This window comes from Polypterus senegalus, chromosome 1, assembly GCF_016835505.1.
Source record: "Polypterus senegalus isolate Bchr_013 chromosome 1, ASM1683550v1, whole genome shotgun sequence".
NCBI classification, from domain to species: Eukaryota; Metazoa; Chordata; class Cladistia; order Polypteriformes; family Polypteridae; genus Polypterus; species Polypterus senegalus.
The window spans coordinates 92,292,519-92,314,772 of NC_053154.1; the positions used below are offsets into that span (position 1 = coordinate 92,292,519).

The 22,254-nt window shown below is 40.7% G+C and overlaps 1 protein-coding gene across 3 annotated transcripts in view; it reads left to right on the forward strand.

Annotated features, from left to right (window-relative positions):
- Positions 1-21,480, forward strand: part of LOC120529505 (tetraspanin-32-like) — a 106,972-nt gene extending 85,492 nt beyond the window's left edge. For 2 of the 3 annotated variants that reach the window (XM_039753383.1, XM_039753364.1), the window contains one exon: positions 21,100-21,480. In XM_039753383.1, the coding sequence (XP_039609317.1) occupies positions 21,100-21,204 (105 nt within the window). In that variant the 3' untranslated portion in view covers positions 21,205-21,480. The remainder of the gene's footprint in view (positions 1-21,099) is intronic. The other variant, XM_039753374.1, reaches the window with a different exon arrangement.
- The last annotated feature ends 774 nt before the right edge of the window (positions 21,481-22,254 follow it).

The window sequence follows — 22,254 nt, forward strand, 5'->3', positions numbered from 1 at the left end:
AGAAAACAACAGATTATTCCTGCAAAAGCTTTTCTCAGCATTGCTGTCCCTCCCCTACCATCTGTATATGCCTTAACTCCTTTTAAACTGTAATTCTGCTATGAAGCAACACTCACTGTTCAGTACCTTATCCATTATTGATGAACTTCTAGCTTTCCCATTCAAAGTGAAAAGTTATCTTGTAGCTAACTGTGCAATTATGGAACATGCATATTCAAAAGATTTATGAAAGTGGCTGAGGGTTGGTATAATACTTAGCATTCCTGTCTTCACCTTCTGGGGCTTGGGTTCAATTCCTGGCCCTGTCACTGTCTGGGTGGAGTTTATTACATTCTCATCTTGTCCACATTGGGTTTCACCTAATAATTTGGTTTTCTTTTGTATTGCAAAGATGGGCAGGTTAGGTTAGTTGACAACTCTACATTACAGAAAAATGCCATTTAACATTTGGCCAAATATGTTTATAGAGGTTTGGGTCTCCCATGACCTTTAATTGAACAGTCTGTTTGGATGGACTGATAGATAGAAGTGGTTGATGCTTTTAAAATGCCACAATTCAATACTGGTTTTACTGGCCTCTTTTAGGATGTGCCAACATTTCTTTGCACAAAAATATGCTGTTTAGCTTGTAGTCTCTTAGGCTGTCAGTTTGCTTTTGTGTATTTGTGTAGGTGCCAATACTTATCTGAAAATGGTTTCAAATAATGTATCAGCGTTCTCGCAGCTACTGCTTTTTATAGTGAGCACAAACTCATCACATGCCATATAGTGTGTAATTGCATGGCTGGCATTAACACTATTGAGGATGTTGTGGTTTGGAATATTAAATGGAAAATTCTGAATGATTGAATGTGTGTTTGTAATCATTACAGTGCAGGATTTACAAATTGTAAAACAGCTTCTGATGAGTGTTAACACAATCGCCTGATCCTGACAAAGAAATATGTGAAATTAGCTGTTTCCTAAGATAAACTCTACAAAATGACTTATGAACGGTGGAAGCAGTCTTATCTCCTTTTTTAATTTTTTACGAAACAAAACATAAAATGCATCCCAATCAAATGAAAATAACATAACAAGTACTATAATATGTCATAAAGATGTTTTATGAAACTCGCCATCAACTCCCAGCTAATAACGAGAGCATTACAGTTGCAGAACCCCATCTAAATGGTTCTTTGTAGGTTAGGTTAGATCAGAAAATAAGATGAAAAGGTTCAGCACAGGCCTAGCATGTTTACTATAGAATTATATTAATGAGTTTTTGGCAAGTCCATAAAAAATTCTGAACAGATCCTTGTAAAGAGAACTTGATTTTTTTCAGTTTCAGATAATGCAGAACATTACTTTCCCAATAAGTTATGAAAGGTGAATTGGGATTTTTCCAGTAGAGTAAAACAGATCTCTGTGCAAATAGTGTGGTATAAGGTATTAGATAGATAGATAGATAGATAGATAGATAGATAGATAGATAGATAGATAGATAGATAGATAGATAGATAGATAGATAGATAGATAGATAGATAGATAGATAGATAGATAGATAGATACTTTATTAATCCCAAGGGGAAAATCACATAATCCAGCAGCAGTATACTGATAAAAAAAAATACAACCTGTAACACATTTTATCCCATTTGGTGTTATCTATCTATATGATAAAACACTAAGGTCTGTGTGTCTAGATTCTCTGAGCAATCTAAATAGTCAGTTTGTCTTTGGTGACACGATGAAAGAGGAAGTGCAAGTGTAAGATGCACAAGGGAAATAAAGTATGAGGCATGCTGTGAGAGTAGCTTTCAAAAATCAGACAGAAGGTGAGAAAGGTGCCTTGAAAATAATGACTGCCTGAGAAGCAGGCTTTACCGGAACACACTCAAGAGAGAAATGCAGATTAAGAAACATTCACACATGCAAATACAGCGGAAAAGTGCTGAAGGTACACCTAAAAATAACAATAATAATAATACATTTTATTTACATAGTGCCTTTCCCATGCTCAATGTGCTTATTGTATATGTATATTTCTGCATAGAGCACTAAACAAATGAATACAGGAGATATAAAGCATTCAATAGAATAAAAGACAATAAACCAGAGTAAAATACTAAATTCAATACTAAAAGAAAAGCCTAGCAGATAACATGTGTGATATAACACACACACACACGCACACACACACACACACACGCACACAAATTATCATGAGTATCTGGACAGATAGGTAAACTGAAAGAAGGGACAGAATTTTTGTCTAAGTTAAAAGCCTTCCGGAACAGATCACTTTTAAGTTGTTTTTCAAATTAACGAATGGAGTCAGCTGATCTCATTAATATAGGGAGATCATTCCAGAATCTGTTTGCTCTACACCCACAGAGTGCAGGTTAGTGTGGGGCACAGCAAGATTGCCAGAATCAGAGGACCTCAGTGGGTGAATGGGAGCATAGCGATGGGGAAGGTCACAGATGTTGTCTGGTGTGAGGCCATTAAAAGTTTTGTTGGTTATGAATAGAATTTTATATTCAATCCTGTAAGACACAGGAAGCCAGCGAAGGCGAAACGGGATGAGTGTTATATGCTCGCTGTGGCTGAGTCATGTAAGGACTCTTGTAGCAGAGTTTTGAATCAGCTGGAGCTGTGATATAAGATTAGAAGGGACACCTGCCAGTAGAGAGTTACAATAATCGATGCAGGATGTGATAAAAGCATAGCATTAGAAAAGGAGAGGAATGAGTGAATATGGGCTATGCTACGGAAGTGAAAGTAATAGAGTTTCTTAATGTGGTTTATGGGGGTGGAATATGAAAAGGAGAAATCAAAGATGACACCAAGATTCCTTGCATTAGAAGATCTGATGAGATCACCCTCAAGAGTAACTGAGAAGGAGCACATTTTCTTAAGTTGCTCTTTATTGCCAATTTGTAGGAGTTCGGTTTTGTTGCAGTTTAATTTTAAAGAGTTCTCCTCCATACAGGTTTCAAAATATGGCAGAAATAGCAAATATTTTTTTAATTGTTCTATTACCTGTTGTTGACAGATACCATGGCTTGTTCCAAATGAGGCACTAGGAGTAATTGTAAATCAAAAGCTGTCCGAGAGATCCACAAATTCTTTTGTCCAAACTGATTTAAGTGTGGGATATTCCCAAAACATGCAGGCTAGCAATACAGATGCGTGATGACATTGCTCACAGGTTGAATAATGCATTGGTATACCAATTTTACACCACTCATATCACTCTTCACTACATCAATGGCTACAAATGGAATACTTTTGTGAATTACAATTTGCATACCACAGGATTTCTTATCACACTAAGAATGTAAAACTTGACACACTCAGCAACACTGATCCTAACATATTTTCTCTTAAGGTGGTGAACGAGATTTTTAATGTCTTATCTTACATAATTTATAGATTGATCAGAATTATATTGTTTCTGCCTTATAGAAAACACTGAGATGTTGCAAATTTTAGCTGTATTACCAATTTCACACTGCCATTTCTAGGCATCGCAACAAGTAAAATAACCAATAAATTACAGAAAAACACAATGGGACAAAAAAAAATAAATAAATAATTTGGCCTCTTTCACTTCAATTCCCACAACTCCACAAACACCAGCCCCCCACCCCATGTTACCTCTTCAAATGACGCTAAACTTCAGAGTCCCAGTTCTTCTATATGCCAAGAGACATGGAACACCTAAAACAAGCAGAAACCCCACAACAGGGGTGACCTAAAACTTAAACTGAGTTATGAATAAATTTAAATCCTTATAATAATGCAAACCTAGCAGACTTGACCTAGGGTAAGGTTAAAATCATAATAACAACTATTTAATCAAAAAAGAAATACCATATTTACTGCTATAGAAATTAATTAGTATATCACTTCCAGGATTCAAGAGAAAATAGGTTTATAAGTATTCTTTGATATTATTAGAAATTCAACCTTGCACCTTAAAGAATATAATGATATTGCAGAAGTGGTAGCAGTTTTTGTATTCTAAAAGGGTTCAAATATGTGTCTGTAACAAATTAAAGTTTTGTTAGTTAAATACAATATATAATGTATGCTCTCAGATTATACTAAAATATGTGACTACTAATGGTTATTAATACATAGTAAATGTTTCTTCTTCATTGACCTTTGACAGGCCGTGATGCGTCACTGACTTCAACTTAAACTTTGTCTGTCTTTAAGGTCTCCCCGTTCCCTTTGCTTTCTTGACAGGGTGCTGTATACTTTTTAGAAGTCCTATCAGGGTTGTTAGGACACAGAATAATCTCAAATATTAATAAAAATATAAAAACCAGCACCTCTGCCAGTAGTCTCATCTCCTTAAGTGATCATTCCCAAGAGTGCATATCTGGCTGGCCTTCTTTTCATTTTACTGAGGCCATAATTTTCCGGCTGTATGCTGCTTCCTAAAACAGTCAAGCATACTGTTACTCATATCTTGCTTGCGGGTCTGAACTTTTGAAAACCCTTTTCATGTCTGGAATAATGCAGAATTTAGGTGTTTTTACTCAAATGACCGATATGGTTGCAATCTTCAAGGAAGGCAATACCTATTTGTGAGATATATGCAGCTTCTGAAGCTAAATGAGTTAAAGATACAGGCATAAAACTAAAAGTGCTAAAATATTAAATAGGTTAGGGTGATAAATCCTGGGATTCACTAGAACTGAGTGCCACTGAGAACAATCTGCCATTTTATAACAAATGCACTCTTCTAATGTGGTCTATTAAAAATTAAAGCTCTTCATAAAAAATATTTTCTATTTTGCAAATTTTACTATGACTAACTGATGTTCCATTGCATGTTAGGCCTATCATATGCCTGGTGGTGCTGGGGTAGGCTGTGGCTCCCAATGGCACTGTGATTGGAAAAGTGGAATATCTTTATAAGCTGTGATGCTGTATTGAAGTAATACATTGTCACAGCATAAAAAAATACAGATGTGTGGTTGAGCTTATCCTGTAGTGCACTGGCAGCCTGTTCAGGACTGGATCTTGACTTCTGCCCAGTGATACATGGTTAAGTTCTGGCTTCTCTGTGACCTTGGATAGGAATATTTTGATATGAAAATTGGATGGATAAATGGATATGTGTACGGGTATATTTAGCTCATCTAATGTGCTATAGCAATGTAATTTACATGCACCCATTGCATTATGTGAATTAAAGGATTTCATGTTCCAGGCAGCACTAATCATACAGCAGACACATCAGTACTGAATTTAGGTAGCGTTGGAGTGTATCTCTGCAGCATTTGAGTGCAAGGGGGATATCAACCCCTCATGAGATTCCGAACCCACAGGGAGCAGGGTACACTTATGCTGCACACAATACAGACATGGAGGAACTTTGCATCTTTACACACAGCTTGTCTCAATTATTTTCTTTTTCTTTTTTGCAACTTCCTGCCTGTGCTTTTCACTTTTGTGGGTATAATAAAAATATAGTTTTATATCAGCACATTCTCCCAACCTCTATATATTTCAATTTTGTCATGATGTTCTCTTCCAGTATTTCATATGTGCACTGTCTATTTGGCTTGTTCATCAGATCAAGTGGTGCAAGTCGTGAAAAAGGAAAAAGTCAGTTCTTGCTTTATTCCTGATGTCACCAGGACAGACTTTGGATTCTATTGGCCCTGTAATGAAAATATCAGGCTCAGACAGTGAATAAATTAACAGATTAACAATTTAGAGTATATTTTATTGGGTGCCGACTTGTCATAAACATTGGGGGAAGGCAGGTACAAATATTATAAGCCTAACATAAATAACAATAATTCAATTTTCCATATTCAACAGCCTATGATTGACAACACTTCTAATTAGAGGTTGTTCATCAGAGGACCACAGTAATGCTTTTATTTAATACAACCATTAATAATTTCAACTCATTTGAGGAGCCTGGTCTTTGAAACCTGACAAAATGGAGGTTTAAATATTTGTATAAAGTTATTGTGGACTTTTTTTTTTGCATTTATTTATTCCAATTTATAGGAAATATTCATGTTATTTGGAATAACAAAATTGATGTAGATTTTTGCTTGAAACTTGTATTTTTAGTGCTTCATTTTTTCATTAAACAAAAAATATTATATTAACAATACAGTTACTATTACTGCTAATTGTTATTATTATTATTGTTATTTTCCAACTGGAGTAGAAAAGGAAGCACAGCCATGGCAGAATAAAACAAAACAATCAATGTGACACCATGCATATATTGTAACTCTGAGATACTTAAAATATAAGTTATCTCCCAAATGGGCTTATATTAAATCTTACAATAAAACCTTACTAATATCATCCTCCATTGTTCACTCCCATCTACAAATTGACTTGTGACAATCCTCACATTCAATGCTGGTCAATAAAAAGTTTTCTGTAGTTGGCTTTTTGTTTAAAAAAAATTCATATGTTAACAATGACAAGATAGATAGATAGATAGATAGATAGATAGATAGATAGATAGATAGATAGATAGATAGATAGATACCCCTCCTTGAACCGTCACCTTATCGTGGTGGAGGGTTTTGCGTGTCCCAATGATCCTAGGAGCTACAGTATGTTGTCCGGGGCTTTATGCCCCTGGTAGGGCCACCCAAGGCAAACTGGTCCTAGGTGAGGGATGAGACAAAGAGCGTTCAATAAACCTCCAATGAAGAATAAAACTTGGACAACGCTTTCCCTTGCCCGACGCTGGTCACCGGGCCCCCTCTGGAGCCAGGCCTGGAGGTGGGGCTCGGCAGCCTGGTGGCCGGGCCTGCACCCATGGGCTCGGCCGGGCACAGCCCGAAGAGGTAACATGGGTCCTCCTCCCCATGGGCTCACCACCTATGGGAGGGGCCAAGGAGGTTGGGTGCAGTGTGAGTTGGGTGGTGGCGGCGGGACCTTGGCGGTCTGATCCTGGCTACAGAAACTGGCTCTTGGGACGGGAATGTCACCTCTCTGAAGGGGAAGGAGCCTGAGCTAGCGCGCGAGGTCAGAGGTTCCGCTAGATATAGTCGGACTCACCTCGACGCACAGCTTGGACTCTGGAACCAATCTCCTTGAGAGGGGCTGGACTCTCTACCACTCTGGAGTTGCCCCCGGTGAGAGGCGCCGAGCAGGTGTGGGCATACTTATTGCCCCCACTGGAGCCTGTGCATTGGGGTTTACCCCGTGGACGAGAGGGTGGCCTCCCTCCCCTTCGGGTGGGGAAGGGTCCTGACTGTTGTTTGTGCGTATGCACCAAACAGCAGTTTGGAGTATCCACCCTTTTTGGAGTCTCTGGAGGGGTTGCTAGAGGGCATACCTTCTGGGATTCCCTCGCTTTGCTGGGAGACTTCAATGCTCACGGGCAATGACAGTGAGACCTGGAAGGGCGTGATTGGGAGGAATGGCCCCCGATCTGAACCCGAGGTGTTTTGTTATTGGACTTCTGTGCTCACATGGATTGTCCATAACAACACCATGTTCAAGCATAAGGGTGTTCATATGTGCACTTGGCACCAGGACACCCTAGGCCTCAGGTCGATGATCGACTTTGTGGTCGTGTCGCCGGACTTGCGCCATATGTCTTGGACACTCGGGTGAAGAGAGGGGCGGAGCTGTCAACTGATCACCACCTGGTGGTGAGTTGGCTTCGATGGTGGGGGAAGATGCCGGTCAGACCTGGTAGGCCCAAACGTGTTGTGAGGGTCTGCTGGGAACGGCTGGCAGAGTCCCCTGTCAGAAGTAGCTTCAACTCCCACCTCCGCAGAACTTCAACCACGCCCCGAGGGAGGTGGGGACATTGAGTCCAATGGGCCATGTTCCGTGCCTCTATTGTTGAGGCGGCTGACCGGAGCTGTGGCCGCAAGGTGGTCGGTGCCTGTCGTGGCGGCAATCCCCAACCCGCTGGTGGACACCGCGTGAGGGATGCCGCCAAGCTGAAGAAGGAGTCCTATAGGACTTTTTGTCCTGTGGGTCTCTGGAGGCAGCTGATAGGTACCGCAGGCCAAGCGAACGCTGCTTCGGTTGTTGCTGAGGCAAAAACTCGGGCATGGGAGGAGTTTGGAGAATGGACTTTCGGACTGCTTCGAGGAGATTCTGGTCCACCGTCCGCGCCTCAGGAGGGGAAGCAGTGCAGTGTCAACACCGTATATGGTGGGATGGTGCGCTGCTGACCTCACTGACGCTAGGGTCGGTGGGAGGAGTACTTCAAGACCTCCTCAATCCCACTAACATGCCTTCCACGAGGAAGCAGAGCCTGGGGACTCTGAGGTGGGCTCTCCCATCTCTGGGACTGAAGTCACCGAGGTGGTCAAAAACTCCTTGGTGGCAGGGCCCCGGGGTGGATGAGATACCGAGTTCCTTAAGGCTCTGGATGTTGTAGGACTGTCTTGGTTGACACGCCTCTGCAACATCGCATGGACATCGGGACAGTGCCTCTGGATTGGCAGACCGGGTGGTGGTCCCCTCTTTAAAAGGGGACCGGAGGGTGTGTTCCAACTATAGAGGGATCACACCTCAGCCTCCCTGGAAAAGTCTATTCGGGGTTCTGGAGAGGAGGGTCCCGGATAGTCAACCTCGGATTCAGGAGGAACAGTGTGGTTTTCGCCCTGGTCGCGAACAGTGGACCAGCTCTTCACCCTTAGCAGAGTCCTGAGGGTGCATGGGAGTTTGCCCGACCGGTCTACATGTGTTTTGTGGACTTGGAAAAGGCATTCGACCGTGTCCCTCGGGAATCCTGTGGGGGTGCTCCGGGAGTATGGGGTACCGGACCCCTGATAAGAGCTGTTCGGTCTCTGTACAACCGTGTCAGAGCTTGGTCCGCATTGCCGCAGTAAGTCGAGCCCGCTTCCAGTGAGAGTTGGACTCGCCAGGGCTGCCCTTTGTCACCATTCTGTTCATAACTTTTATGGACAGAATTTCTAGGCGCAGCCAGGGTGTTGAAGGGGTCCGTTTGGTGGACTCAGGATTGGGTCACTGCTTTTGCAGATGATGTTGTCCTGTTTGCTTCATCAGGCCGTGATCTTCAGCTCTCTGGATCGGTTCGCAGCTGAGTGTGAAGCGGCTGGGATGAGAATCAGCACCTCCAAATCCAGAGCATGGTCCTCAGCCGAAAAGGGTGGAGTGCCCTCTCAGGGTTGGGGAGAGATCCTGCCCCAAGTGGAGGAGTTCAAGTATCTCGGGTCTTGTTCACGAGTGAGGGAAGAATGGAGCGTGAGATCGACAGGCGGATCGGTGCGGCATCCGCAGTGATGCGGCTCTGCATCGGTCTGTCGTGGTGAAAAGGAGCTGAGCCGTAAGGCAAAGCTCTCAATTTACCAGTCGATCTAGGCTCCTACCCTCACCTATGGTCATGAGCTATGGGTAGTGACCGAAAGAACGAGATCGTAATACAAGCGCTGAAATGAGTTTCCTCCGCAGGGTGTCTGGGCTTTCCCTTAAAGATAGGGTGAGAAGCTCAGTCATCCGGGAGGGGCTCAGAGTAGAGCCGCTGTTCCTCCCACGAGAGAGTCAGATGAGGTGGCTCGGCATCTGATCAGGATGCCTCCTGGACGCCTCCCTGGTGAGGTGTTCCGGCACGCCCAACCGGGAGGAGGCCCGGGGAAGACCCAGGACACGCTGGAGGGACTATGTCTCCGGCTGGCCTGGGAACGCCTTTGGGATTCTCCCGAAGAGCTGGAAGAAGTGGCCGGGGAGAGGGAAGTCTGGGCCTCTCTGCTTAAGCTGCTGCCCCCGCGACCCGACCTCGGATAAGCGGAAGAGGATGGATGGATGGATGGATGGATGGATAGATAGATAGATAGATAGATAGATAGATAGATAGATAGATAGATAGATAGATAGATAGATAGATAGATAGATAGATAGATAGATAGAGGAAATTTGGCTTTTAACAGGAACCCTTTTAATAAATAAATACATAAATAGATAGATTAATAGGTACATTAAATATACACATGCACTTTGGTCTGAATGTGAATGGTGAATCATCTGAGAAGTGACATTATCTAGTGTTATATTTATGGTCGGCGGTGTACAGAGTAATGAGAAAAGAAGAAAGAAATGATTGATAACATAAATTAGACACCTTTAAATGAGTGAGTGTGCTCTGTGTCAAATCAGTATCCCAAAATAATGATTATCTATGTATCTATCTATACTTAAAATGCTATGGGTTATCTGTCTGCCACTCAAAAAACTTGCGTGCCCCTGGGCCTTGCAGCTTTGTCTTGAATTGGTTGTGTGGGTTACCTCAGCCATGAAATTCCACCTCGGGTCCTTCTCATGGCAAGCAGAGGTGTGGCAGTGTGCTGTTGCTAACTGGAAACCAATGACCATGTGTAATGACAAGTAATGACAGTGAGGTATAAAAACTGACTATTTGCACCTCAAAGCTGTGGCGCTGACAGTCAAGCACATTTCCAAGGCTGACTGCTGACTGAAAGTCATACTCTTTGCTCACAAAACAAACTTCAAATACCAAAGAAAGAAGTCAACCACACCACATGAGCACTACAAACACAAGTTATACAGAGTTGCGACAACATCGGCTCACAGTGAAGAACACTGCAGAAACCTCAGTAGAGGTACCTGCTGTGTGTGTTTTCTGAGAGGCACTTTTTCGAAGACTGCAAGCCTGGGTGTTTCTAGTAATATTTATAATAATACATTGTACTGAGTACTACTTTATATGAAAAAAAGCCCACAGATCATGGAGTACACTTTAATTACTTTTCTGACAGACATGTGTGTTGTGATAAACGCCTTATGAAGGCTTCTGTGCACATGATCCACAATGTCAATGACAACCTCTGAAGTATGGATGGAGGTCTTTTTTGTTTTCATTGTTAAAGAAGCAGTAGCACCAAACCACCAAATACTAAATTGTGCATTTGGCAAGACTACTTACCACAAGATAGTTCTCAGTGAATCCTTCACATGTCAACCTAAAAGTGCCTGTACATACTTTATAGTTCTTCAATCAAAATAAACTGCTGCAATGAATATGGTTGAGTCTTCTGTCCAGAAGCCCGTAGCTAACTGAAGTAGCACAACTAAACAAGCATAGACAGGGATTTTTCTACTAGCTTCACCTGCCTGTGTCTGTTCTAACTAAAACCAAAGCAGGGCTTCTCACCCTGTGCTGGGCTACTTTTTTGGGCACACTCTGTTTACGAGAACCTCGGTTTACGAGTAACTTGGTTTACGAGTGTTTTGCAAGACGAGCAAAAATCTATACTAATAAAAGGCAAAGCCCTCACTCACTCACTCACTCACTCACTCACTGACTCATCACTAATTCTCCAACTTCCCGTGTGGGTGGAAGGCTGAAATTTGGCAGGTTCATTCCTTACAGCTTCCTTACAAAAGTTGGGCAGGTTTTATATCGAAATTCTACGCGTAATGGTCATAACTGGAAGCAGTTTTTCCATTTACTGTAATGGAGATGAGCTTCAATGCCGTGGGGCGGAGTTTCGTGTGACATCATCACGCCTCCCACGTAATCACGCAGTACATAGAAAACCAGGAAGACCTCAAAAAGCGCTGAAGAAAACATGCATTATATAATTGAGAAGGCAGCGAAACAATAAGAAGCGAGCGAAAGTGACATATACAACCATATTCATGAGTTCTGCTACTGAAACAAAGCACGATGTAAACCTACACTTTAAATTAAGTTCATAGACAGGCTGCGCTGGCGCTTGTAATTTAGTGCCTGCCCATATAAGGCCGTCCGTCAGCGCAATCCAATAGCAAACTGCCACTAAATATTCACGGGTGAAGGACTGTGCTTATGGAGAGGAAGATGAGATGGTCAGGGTGGTGTTTGACACAAACTCAGCTTAAACTGCGAGAGAAAGTTTTAAGTGCCAGGACTAAGGTAACATTAAATACAGCCATGGACATAGCACGAGATGGCACCAGCACAGCTGGGAACCTTCGATGCATGTACACCGAGGCTCACGGAACTGACGCGAGTGCACAGATAAAAGCAACAGTTCCAAAGAGCGCTGAACAAAACCAATTACACAATTGAAAAGGCAGCAAAAATATGAAGCGCCTGATACATACAAGCATATTCATAAATCCAACTACTGCGAAACAAAGCACACGTTGGAAAAGTCAATGTCCCGCTAAAGGAAGACAGTGTAAAAACCCGTGCATGCAGTGTGTCAGGTCTCAGATAAAGAAGAAGACGAGCTGTTTATTGATGCAGTAAGAAACGAATCGATGAATGAAACCTGTCATCTTTACAACGATTGACAAACACGGAATGTAACTTGAACACAACACATCCTACAAATACGAACCTGATTGAAAGAAATAATGATAATCAAATCCTTGATGACAGCAACACTCAGTAACACTCACAAAACAAATACTGTATATTGACAGTCATGTTACGCTATTTTTAAAATGTTCCCTTTTCTTTTCTAGCTTTTTAACACACTACTTCTCCGCTATGATACGCTGGTATATATATATGTATATATATATAACCCGATCTACATACTCAATAATGGATACTTTATTCGCCATCAATGATTGTTTTGGTAAAGCCATACTCAGTGTATTCATTAGATGAACGGTAAAAAGTAAGGGCAGGGGAGGATGACTTATTGAGGCATGCAGGCTGTAGTGCGCCAACTCTATCTGAATTGCGCGATCACATTTGAAAAATATATCTTTTCAAGTTCTATTTAGTCCATATGTGTCAAACTCAAGGGTCATACCACATCCGCCCGGCGTAATTATATCCGCCCGCGAGATCATTTTATATACTGTATTATTGTTATTAAAGCCCGGTATATGAAGCGCTGGTAACACAATAAACTACAGATCCCATAATGCAGCGCTTCAGCTGCCTTGCCGAACAGTTACCGCTAATCAAGTCTACCTTAAGATGCTGCAAGTTATTGCGGCTAGCTCACACGATGCTGAAGAGAAAAGTTGATTCTGAAAATAGAGCCTTTAAAACCGATGGGAGGCTGAGTATATGTTTACTGAACCCGTGTGTCTCATTTGTGGAGCTAATGTGGCTGTAATTACAGAATTTAATCTAAGACGGCACTATAAAACAAAACATCAGGGTAACCTGAAAGACCTGAATGCAATGCAGAAGATACAGAAAGCAGAAGAATTAAATAAGAATCTGACACTTCAGCGGACGCTTTTACCGTGCACAATCACAAAGTGATTTCAATTGAGGCTGCTTTTATGGGAGACACAACCACTTGCCCCACTTTCCCTGTTGCCAAGTAATGTTAAACCAAGTCGTCACTACGGTGTTCCCAAATACGCACTTTGCTGATAAACTGAGCGCACTGAGTTTGCACGGCGCTTTGGTGACTTTGAAGAACAAAAAGTCCGCCTACATGCGCTCGAACCTTGTGCATGTTTGGTAGCACATATCTGTGTGAGAAGCTCTTCTCAGTGATAAAGACTAACAAAACAGCACACAGGAGTCGCCTCACTGATGAGCACCTGCAATCCATCCTGAGAATCTCCACAACACAGAACCTCACACCAAACAGAAACGAACCTGTGCCAAAAAGATGCCAGGCGTCCAGCTCTAAAATGACATATGAGCAAAGACAACTGAATGATTTGATTTGTTATTGCTGAAAGGAACACATTTTATTTATATTTCTAGGTTTTGTTATGCAGCATGTTCATATTTGAATTTGTATAATTTTGACAGGATATATTTTTATGGAGAGCAAAATCTTTTGGGATATTTAAAATCTAAGTTTATTTTTATAAAATAAAATTACATAAGAGTAAAGAAATTTGAATGTTTGTTCTTTTAATGTTTACTTTATTTCTAACTTGTATAATTTAGACAGGATATATTTTATGGAGAGCAAAATATTATAAGTTGTTTAAGGTTTGAGTTGATTTATTCAGGAATAATATTCCTGTCTGTTTTTACCATTCCTACCAAAGATATTTCTGTCGACTAAATAAAAATTCCTTCTATTTAAAATTTAAATAGAACTTGAACAAATACTATAGTTCATAATATCCATGCAGACTTGCACGTAAGAGCTGGTGTCATCCGTTTTAACAAACAGCGTATTGCACTGATACGAAATAGCTGTGTGTGTATATATGTAGATATGTATGTATATGTATATATATGTTTATATATGTGTGTGTGTATGTATGTATGTATGTATATGTATAGATATGTATATATATGTTTGTGTGTGTGTATATATATATATATATAGTATATATATATATATATATATATATATATATATATATATATATATATATATATATATATGACAACAACACTCATCACTCACAACAGTGACAAAACAATAACATTGACAATCATGTTACGTTATTTTCAAAATGTTTCCTTTTCTTTTCATTGCTTCTTTAACACACTACTTCTCCGCTGCGAAGCGCGGGTATTCTGCTAGTTTTTAATAAATTTTGACTTGATAAACGAGCAATGTCTTGCAATACGAGTAGTATGGATACACTTTGTCTGCTGAGCATCATGTGATCACAACTGAGCTGATGGTTCTTCTTTCTCTCTCCTTATCTCGCTCACTCGCCCAACGCGTCTCTCTCCTCTCTCCTTATCTCTCGCTCAGCCGCTTCAGCCAGCTCTCTCTCTCTCTCTCCTTATCTCACTCGCCCAGCTCGTCTCTCTCTCCTTATCTCGCCGCTGCCAGCGCAGCTCTCTCTCTCCTTATCTCGCTCGCTCGCTCGCCCAGCGCGTCTCTCTCTCTCTACTTATCTTGCTCGCTCGCCCAGCGCGTCTCTCCCTCTCCCTCTCCTTATCTCACTCGCCCGTCTCTCTCTCTCTCTCTGGCAATTGTCTCCTATTCTCCGTCTGAGTCTGTGTGCCTCACTCATACAGTCAATATCCGTACGAGCGTATACTGTTTACTACAGCATTGTGACTGTGTGTGTGTGCGCTGTGAAGTGCGAGTTCCCATCTTGCTCCCCAAAACACGAAGCTGAGTCTCAGTACTTTAACACCAGCTTTATTTAGCTTGAAATAGCAACAGCGCTGTTATTTATTGTAGCGGGATCTTTATAATGTTCCTTGTATGACCCATTGACGACAGGCGCTTATAGCATGTCTGCGATCTTTTTGGATGCGCTTATACGGCAAACTGCTGGGAGACTACGATTGCTTTGGGACGCTCTTCTGCGTGTCATCCCGTTGGGTGGAATCCCACATGAGTTTAGAAACTCACACCAGCCATGATTCTTTTTAAAGGTAAAGTGCAGGTTAATTTGTATTATGTATTTTACTTTATATTTTGTATTAATCATTTTTATATGAATAGTTTTGGGTTGTGGAACGAATCATCTGAGTTTCCATTATTTCTTATGGGGAAATTTGCTTTGACATACGAGTGCTTTATTGCGAGCACGTTTCCGGAACAAATTATGCTCGCAAACCGAGGTTCCACTGTATCTGGAATTGGGTTAAGCTTTTTGCCTGAAGAATATGGTTCTAAATTTCTGACAGAATGTAATGGAAATAGCAGATACTCCATACTAAGAGTAATGTGCAGCTTTATTAACTCAAGAACAGACAAGGATGGAGAAGTGAAATAAATGAAAAGAATCAATAAAGGGGACTCCTGTGAAAAGGTTTATGTGGCTGCTTCTTTCACATCAAGAGAAAGTTGCATTTCTGTCACTGTCAGTAAATGATCAAGATAGATAGATAGATAGATAGATAGATAGATAGATAGATAGATAGATAGATAGATAGATAGATAGATAGATTTTGACATTAAATTTCTTCTAAAGCCATACCAGTTTTTTTTCCTATATGTATGCAGACTTCTCTAACAAAAACATTAACTTATCCAACTAATCATAGTTGACCCTCTTTTTTTAATAACTTGCAAGTTCACATAGTTTTCATGTAAAAAATCCCCAGACAATGGGATGCTGGTTCCTTCTCTGCAAAGCATCTCAGTGCTAGCTACCATGCCGCAAAAGTGTTTGCTGGTCATCAGGTGGTGACCAAGCAATTGAAGAAACTGTTTTCTACGTGCATGCTTTTTTCATTTTTTGTCACTTGATTTGAATGACCTTTTTTTCTCATTCAGGAGACCTTTTTTAGGTCCTTAGTAATCCACGGCTTGTTGTTTGGAAAGCAATGCACTGTCTCTGTGGGTACCACCACCTTGTTAAATCAGAGGTTAATGTGCTGTAGTCTGTGATGCAGTGACAGAGTCCCTCAATATTGTCCACATTTGACTCACACATCATCTCAAAGTCTTGTCATTTGGAAGCAGTCATTCAGAGCCATTTCAGCCTCCTCACTATTCTGGTGGTAACAGGTTGCTGTCTAATAACAGGCTTGTAGCTTGGAATAACATGAATCAGGTTGTGGTCAGGTTTGTCTATAGGACATTACAATTAAAGGCATCTTTAACATTTGAATACAGCAGATCTAGCTTGTTGTTTCCTTGAGTGGGACCATTCACAAGCTGATGGAAATTTGTCATTGTTTGTTCCAGAGCCACCACATATTACTGCAGGGTTGGAGTGAGTCATCATTAAAGTGTTGGTGACATCATTTCTGCAGCGGAGTCTCCAAAAATATAAACATTGAGTAGTGGCCGCTGGCTCCTTTTATAAGGCCTCAAAGTTGCTTGTTGACCTTCTTACAGCAGGACTTCCGGATGTGGCAGAAGTGCTGCATACAATGGCTCAGCAGTTCTCCAGGTGCTGGCTATGGACTCCAATAGGGTTGAGCTTCCATGCTCCAAACCTGTGGGACTGCTGCACTCCAGGTGGACTGTCCTCTAGTGCTCCCAGGAAGGTAATGCTCTGGATAGGCTCTCTCCCCTTGACCTTCCATTACAGAGGCATCCCAGGTCTGCCACAGGTGATACACTAATTTCTTATATTCTTGTAACACAGACAAGTGTTCCACTTTAGGAAATGAGTACTGAATAAGTTCAAATTCCTCAAACTGTTCAAACTGCTTAGTGGATGACAGCTAGAGAAAATGCTTTTAATTTAAAAGTAAAAGGCAAACCTCTTTTTTTCACAAATTTTTTCATGTGTGCCAGGGAAAATATTCAGTAAATGAAGAATGACCTTTACAAAAGAACCCCAAAAATTGACAACTTTATTATGACAAGCTTGAAGGGCCTAACTCAGTGCACTCTATCAGTACACTGTAGCCAACTGACTAAAGCGACAAAACAAGAGTTTAAAATTCAGCAAGTTCATTTACATACTCTTCAAATCATAAATCAGTTTATACCAATCTGTGCAGATACATCCTAATGTCAGACTTACATGTTTACTTTAATCTGAAGGTCCCAAAATGATTAACATGTTAGTCTTTGACACAAACATTCATCTCTAAAAAGAAGCTTGTTATTTATCAATTCTTAAAAATAAAACAATACGATTGAATAAAATATTTAATCGTAACTATCACCTTGTTCCCTTGGTTGCATGTAAGAGATGCCCCTTCAGCCTCAGCCTTTAAATCCCGGCTGAAGACTCACTACTTCAGTTTAGCATATCCTGACTAGAGCTGCTGATTAACTGTACAGACTGCATCTCTTTTGTTAGTCATTAGCACTAAAACATAAGTAACGTGATAGTTATAATTTGTTACTAACCCTCACCTATTCTGTTTCTCTTCTCAGTACTCAAATGTGGCAATTGTTGCCACAGCCCACCTGCCAAGTGGTTTTGTCTGCCTAAAGTAAAGTCATCCCTGATGGAGGATCACAGGAATCATGGGAAAGAGGGGTCCTTTCATCGTATTAGTGCTATTTCAGCTGTGGAATGACCAAATGGGGGAGGCAGCTTGATAAGTGAGGTCTCCAGGACTCCAAATAAATCCAAATCATATTATGTGATATCATCTACTGCTAAATTCTGCTCCGTACTTCTAAAATTTTTATTTTTATACTGTATTGAGGATTTCTTCTCTTCTGTGTATTGTATTGTATTGTATTGACCCCCTTCTTTTTGACACCCACCGCACACCCAACCTACCTGGAAAGGGGTCTCTCTTTGAACTTCCTTTCCCAAGGTTTCTTCACTTTTTTTCCCTGCAAGGGTTTTTTTGGGAGTTTTTTCTTGTCTTCTTAGAGAGTCAAGGCTGAGGGGCTGTCAAGAGGCAGGGCCTGTTGAAGCCCATTGCGGCACTTCTTGTGTGATTTTTGGGCTATACAAAATATATAAATTGTATTGTATTGTATTAGTCACTAGCTGCGTGTGATCTTCGGGACAAAAAACAACCAGAAACCCCCAGCAGTTATACTATATTCATGAACTTGGAGAGGTGTTAGCTAACTTTTAAGAATGACCCACTGCAGAGGACATGAACCCACCTGTGCTTGATGCTCCACTGGCTTTCATAAGAAGCCACTGGTGAAACCATATCTTAGCCGTATCACTGGCATATGAGTCATTTTATCCTTTTTCTCATGAAAATCCCTCCAGATAGACAATGTTTTTAGTGAAAACTTCAAGCCTTGTCCTCTTTTACTGAGGTGTTTCACTTGCATGTTGTTGAGCCATGGTGATTGCTTCATTTTCGACATTGTGTCTCTTCATCTGTGTCATTAGCACAACATTGTTGTTGGACGACAGTGTTTGCTGCACACAGTTCTTGCATAGCAAGTGCCAAAAAATGTAAGAGTGCATGTATGTGCCATCTAGTGGCTTTTGTGGAGCCTGAGCAGAGTGGACTGCTCCATACACACCCACACACACAGCCATGCATGCACACGCAAGTCTTTCATTTATATATGTCACATAGCTGCATTATATGCAATGCACTTCTAGATGAGGATTCATTGGTTGTCAACTGTCATGCACAAAGAGCCTGTCCCTATGATTAAATATCATAGTGAGTTGCAGATTAGTTGGAGTGAGTTGATGGGTATATCAGATTAAATGGGAAAGGCTCTATATAAATCAAATATATTATTATAATTATTACACGACCAGCTTAATGGGAGCGCAATGCTGCCTGCGTCTGGCTCAATAAGAGTATGTACTAACTAGATTAAGACTAACACTAAAAATTGTTGGAAAAATCATCTAATGCAGGGGTGCCCAACTCCAGTCCTGGAGGACCACTGCGGCTGCAGGTTTTCATTCTAACCCTTTTCTTAATTAGTGACCTGTTTTTGATGCTAATTAACTTCTTTTGAATTCATTTTATTTGACTTGCTCTTGAAGACTCAAACCCCTCAATTGTTTCTTTTTCCTTAATTAGCAGCCAAACAATAATGAGATACAAAATGAGCCAAAACAGGACCAGCAAACTGTGACCACAGTGTGATATCTGAAAATAAAGAAAGATGACGGTCTCAGGAATGTTGAGCTGCTCTTAGAAAAGAGAAAATCCACAATTTCGGAAATGTCTGCTATTTCACAATGAGAGCAGCAATAAGTCATGGAATTAAAAAACAAGTTTAGTTAACGACAAGACTTATTAAGCAACTATTTGGAGTGAAATTGGTTGGAATTTGAGGCCCTAACTTAGTTGGTCTTCTGTTGGCTCACTCACTTCAGATTTCACTTCTGTTTGGGCGCCATTTAAGGAAATAATTGAAGCAATTCAGAAGAATGATGAAGAAATTCAGGGCAACAAATATTAAAAACCAAGTCAATTAAAATGAATCCAAAAGAAGTTAATTCGCAGGAAAAACAGATCACTAATTAAGAAAAGGGTTAGAATGAAAACATGCAGCCACTGCGGCCCTCCAGGACTGCAGTTGGGAACCCCTGATCTAATGTGATATGGCTTTAAGAGTGTAGTACGCATCAAAGGGCACAGAATATCAAGTCAATGTCTTTGTCTATGCCATGCAATCAACTCTCCCAATTTAAATTAGTTAAGAAGACTAACTCAATAACTTGTTTATTAATACTGTGTTTTATGTTAGATTGGTTCTTAAGGCGAACTCATATCTGTATTCATACACTTTCTTAACAATTTTATTCTAATATTATATGGTTTAAGAGGAAGGCAGGATCCACACCCTTAATTGAGTGTCCTGCTGCCTCAACACTCACTGGCACTAGGGCAATTTACCAATGCCATTCAGTCTTATGGGTACCTGCCTGTTTAGGGTATGAATGGAAACTAGTGTATCTGGAGAAACCCCACTTAGACAAGGAAACGTGCTGAGCTAGGAACTGAATTCAGGTCTCAAGAGTTGTAAGGTAGTAGCACTTATCATTGGGCTTTCCAAAATAGAGAGCTTGCATTGCTCATTTGATTACACCACAAACATAGATATCATCAGAAACCAGAAACAGAGACCTTCCATTAGAAAAATAAGCTCACCCAAAGTTAGTGTATCATGCCAAACAGAGACAGAACTACTCCACCACAAACATTTAGAAGTACCTTAAATGAAAAGCAGGAATATCCAAAGACAGGCTCCACCCTAACAGGAAATACAGAACCCCTTCAGTAGCAAAAAATACAGGCTACCGCCACAAACCAGAAACAGAAAATAATCCTAAACTAGAAAAGAGATTCTATCATTACCAGCACCCACCCCAGCCAGAAATAGAAACCACCAAAAAAAAAAAAAGTCTACTACTGCTAACCAAAAACAACAAACTGAAACACAAAACAGCAAAAAGAAGTCTGTTATCAAAAGAGTGCTAAAAGTCACAATTAAGAGCCCTGCGGTATACAGGGTCTTCAACATGGTTTCATCCCACCCCCACCCTCCCTGTTAATTCTAGGCAGCTACTGTAAATGGCAGTCAGCAGGTCTGTGTGCAGTCCTGGGAGCAGCCCACTTAGCCATTTGTTTTATGAAATTACTGCACTCCTGAGGCACACTGTCAAGACTGACACTTCCATTAGCCAAAGGTAAATTAAGATTTTTTTTTTTTTTTCTGGAAAAGGATGCTGGAATGTACAACCCTTTTGTGGCATAGTGACACTGATCTGATTTGAAGACAAAACCCTATACCACTGAGCTTGCAGTGCCACGCGGCACGTCAGCACTTGGACTGACGTCTGGCCAGTGTGGTCATGAAATGATGCCTAATGAAAGGCTGTCTTGGAAACTTTGTCCATAACCCAGGCACTTTTTTTTCTTTTTCCTTCCAGATAAATGGAATGATGCCAGCTGCCTTTCTGTACTTCTGTTTCCAAGTAAGCTTCCCAAGGAGAAGAACAGGAAAATATACTCTGGCAACAGAATTGGTCTTATAAGCAGGGGTTGGAAAAAAAGGCCTGAAATAAATTCAGGGATGGTTATATCAAAACTCTGCTTTAGCCAATTAACATTTACAGAAAGTGATAAAATTAAACTGCTATCCATTGAAACTGCCTTATTTTCTTTTCATACTAATTTAGATGCATGTGATTGTTAAATGTTTAAAGTCTTAAATGTTCAATAATATTGGCAATGTAAAGTCTGCCTGCAATAAACATAAGGTTGTTGACTATTAGACCACATCTTCAAAGAATAAAGAAAACTTCACTTCTGTAGGCTGCCTCATTGATTTTACTTAATGTGACACTGAGCATATGGAGTTCTTATAATTGGGAGGGCCCATGCTTCCATTTCAGAGGCTTGTTTCTTTGCTGATTGTTTTATTTTGCACTGTTTTATTTCTCTATACAGCACTTTGTCAATTTGAAGGCTGTCACTTTTTTCGGCATTTCTATTTATTTTAGATAGACTACTTGTTGTGTCAAATACTTCTTCTATAACTTCTGTTATGATGACCAGAAGCAAACCCAAGTCCATGGACCTCCCTTCCCATCCCCTGCTGCCAACCAGAACCCACCTTACAGATACATTGAATAAAAGGGCATTGTTACTTATATTTCTAGGACATAAAACACAGTCTAATAACATCAATATACTAGCTGAATGGACAGTATATACAGTGGTGTGAAAAACTATTTGCCCCCTTCCTGATTTCTTATTCTTTTGCATGTTTGTCACACAAAATGTTTCTGATCATCAAACACATTTAACCATTAGTCAAATATAACACAAGTAAACACAAAATGCAGTTTTTAAATGATGGTTTTATTATTTAGGAGAAAAAATCCAAACCTACATGGCCCTGTGTGAAAAAGTAATTGCCCCCTTGTTAAAAAATAGCCTAACTGTGGTGTATCACACCTGAGTTCAATTTCCGTAGCCACCCCAGGCCTTATTAATGCCACACCTGTTTCAATCAAGAAATCACTTAAATAGGAGCTGCCTGACACAGAGAAGTAGACCAAAAGCACCTCAAAAGCTAGACA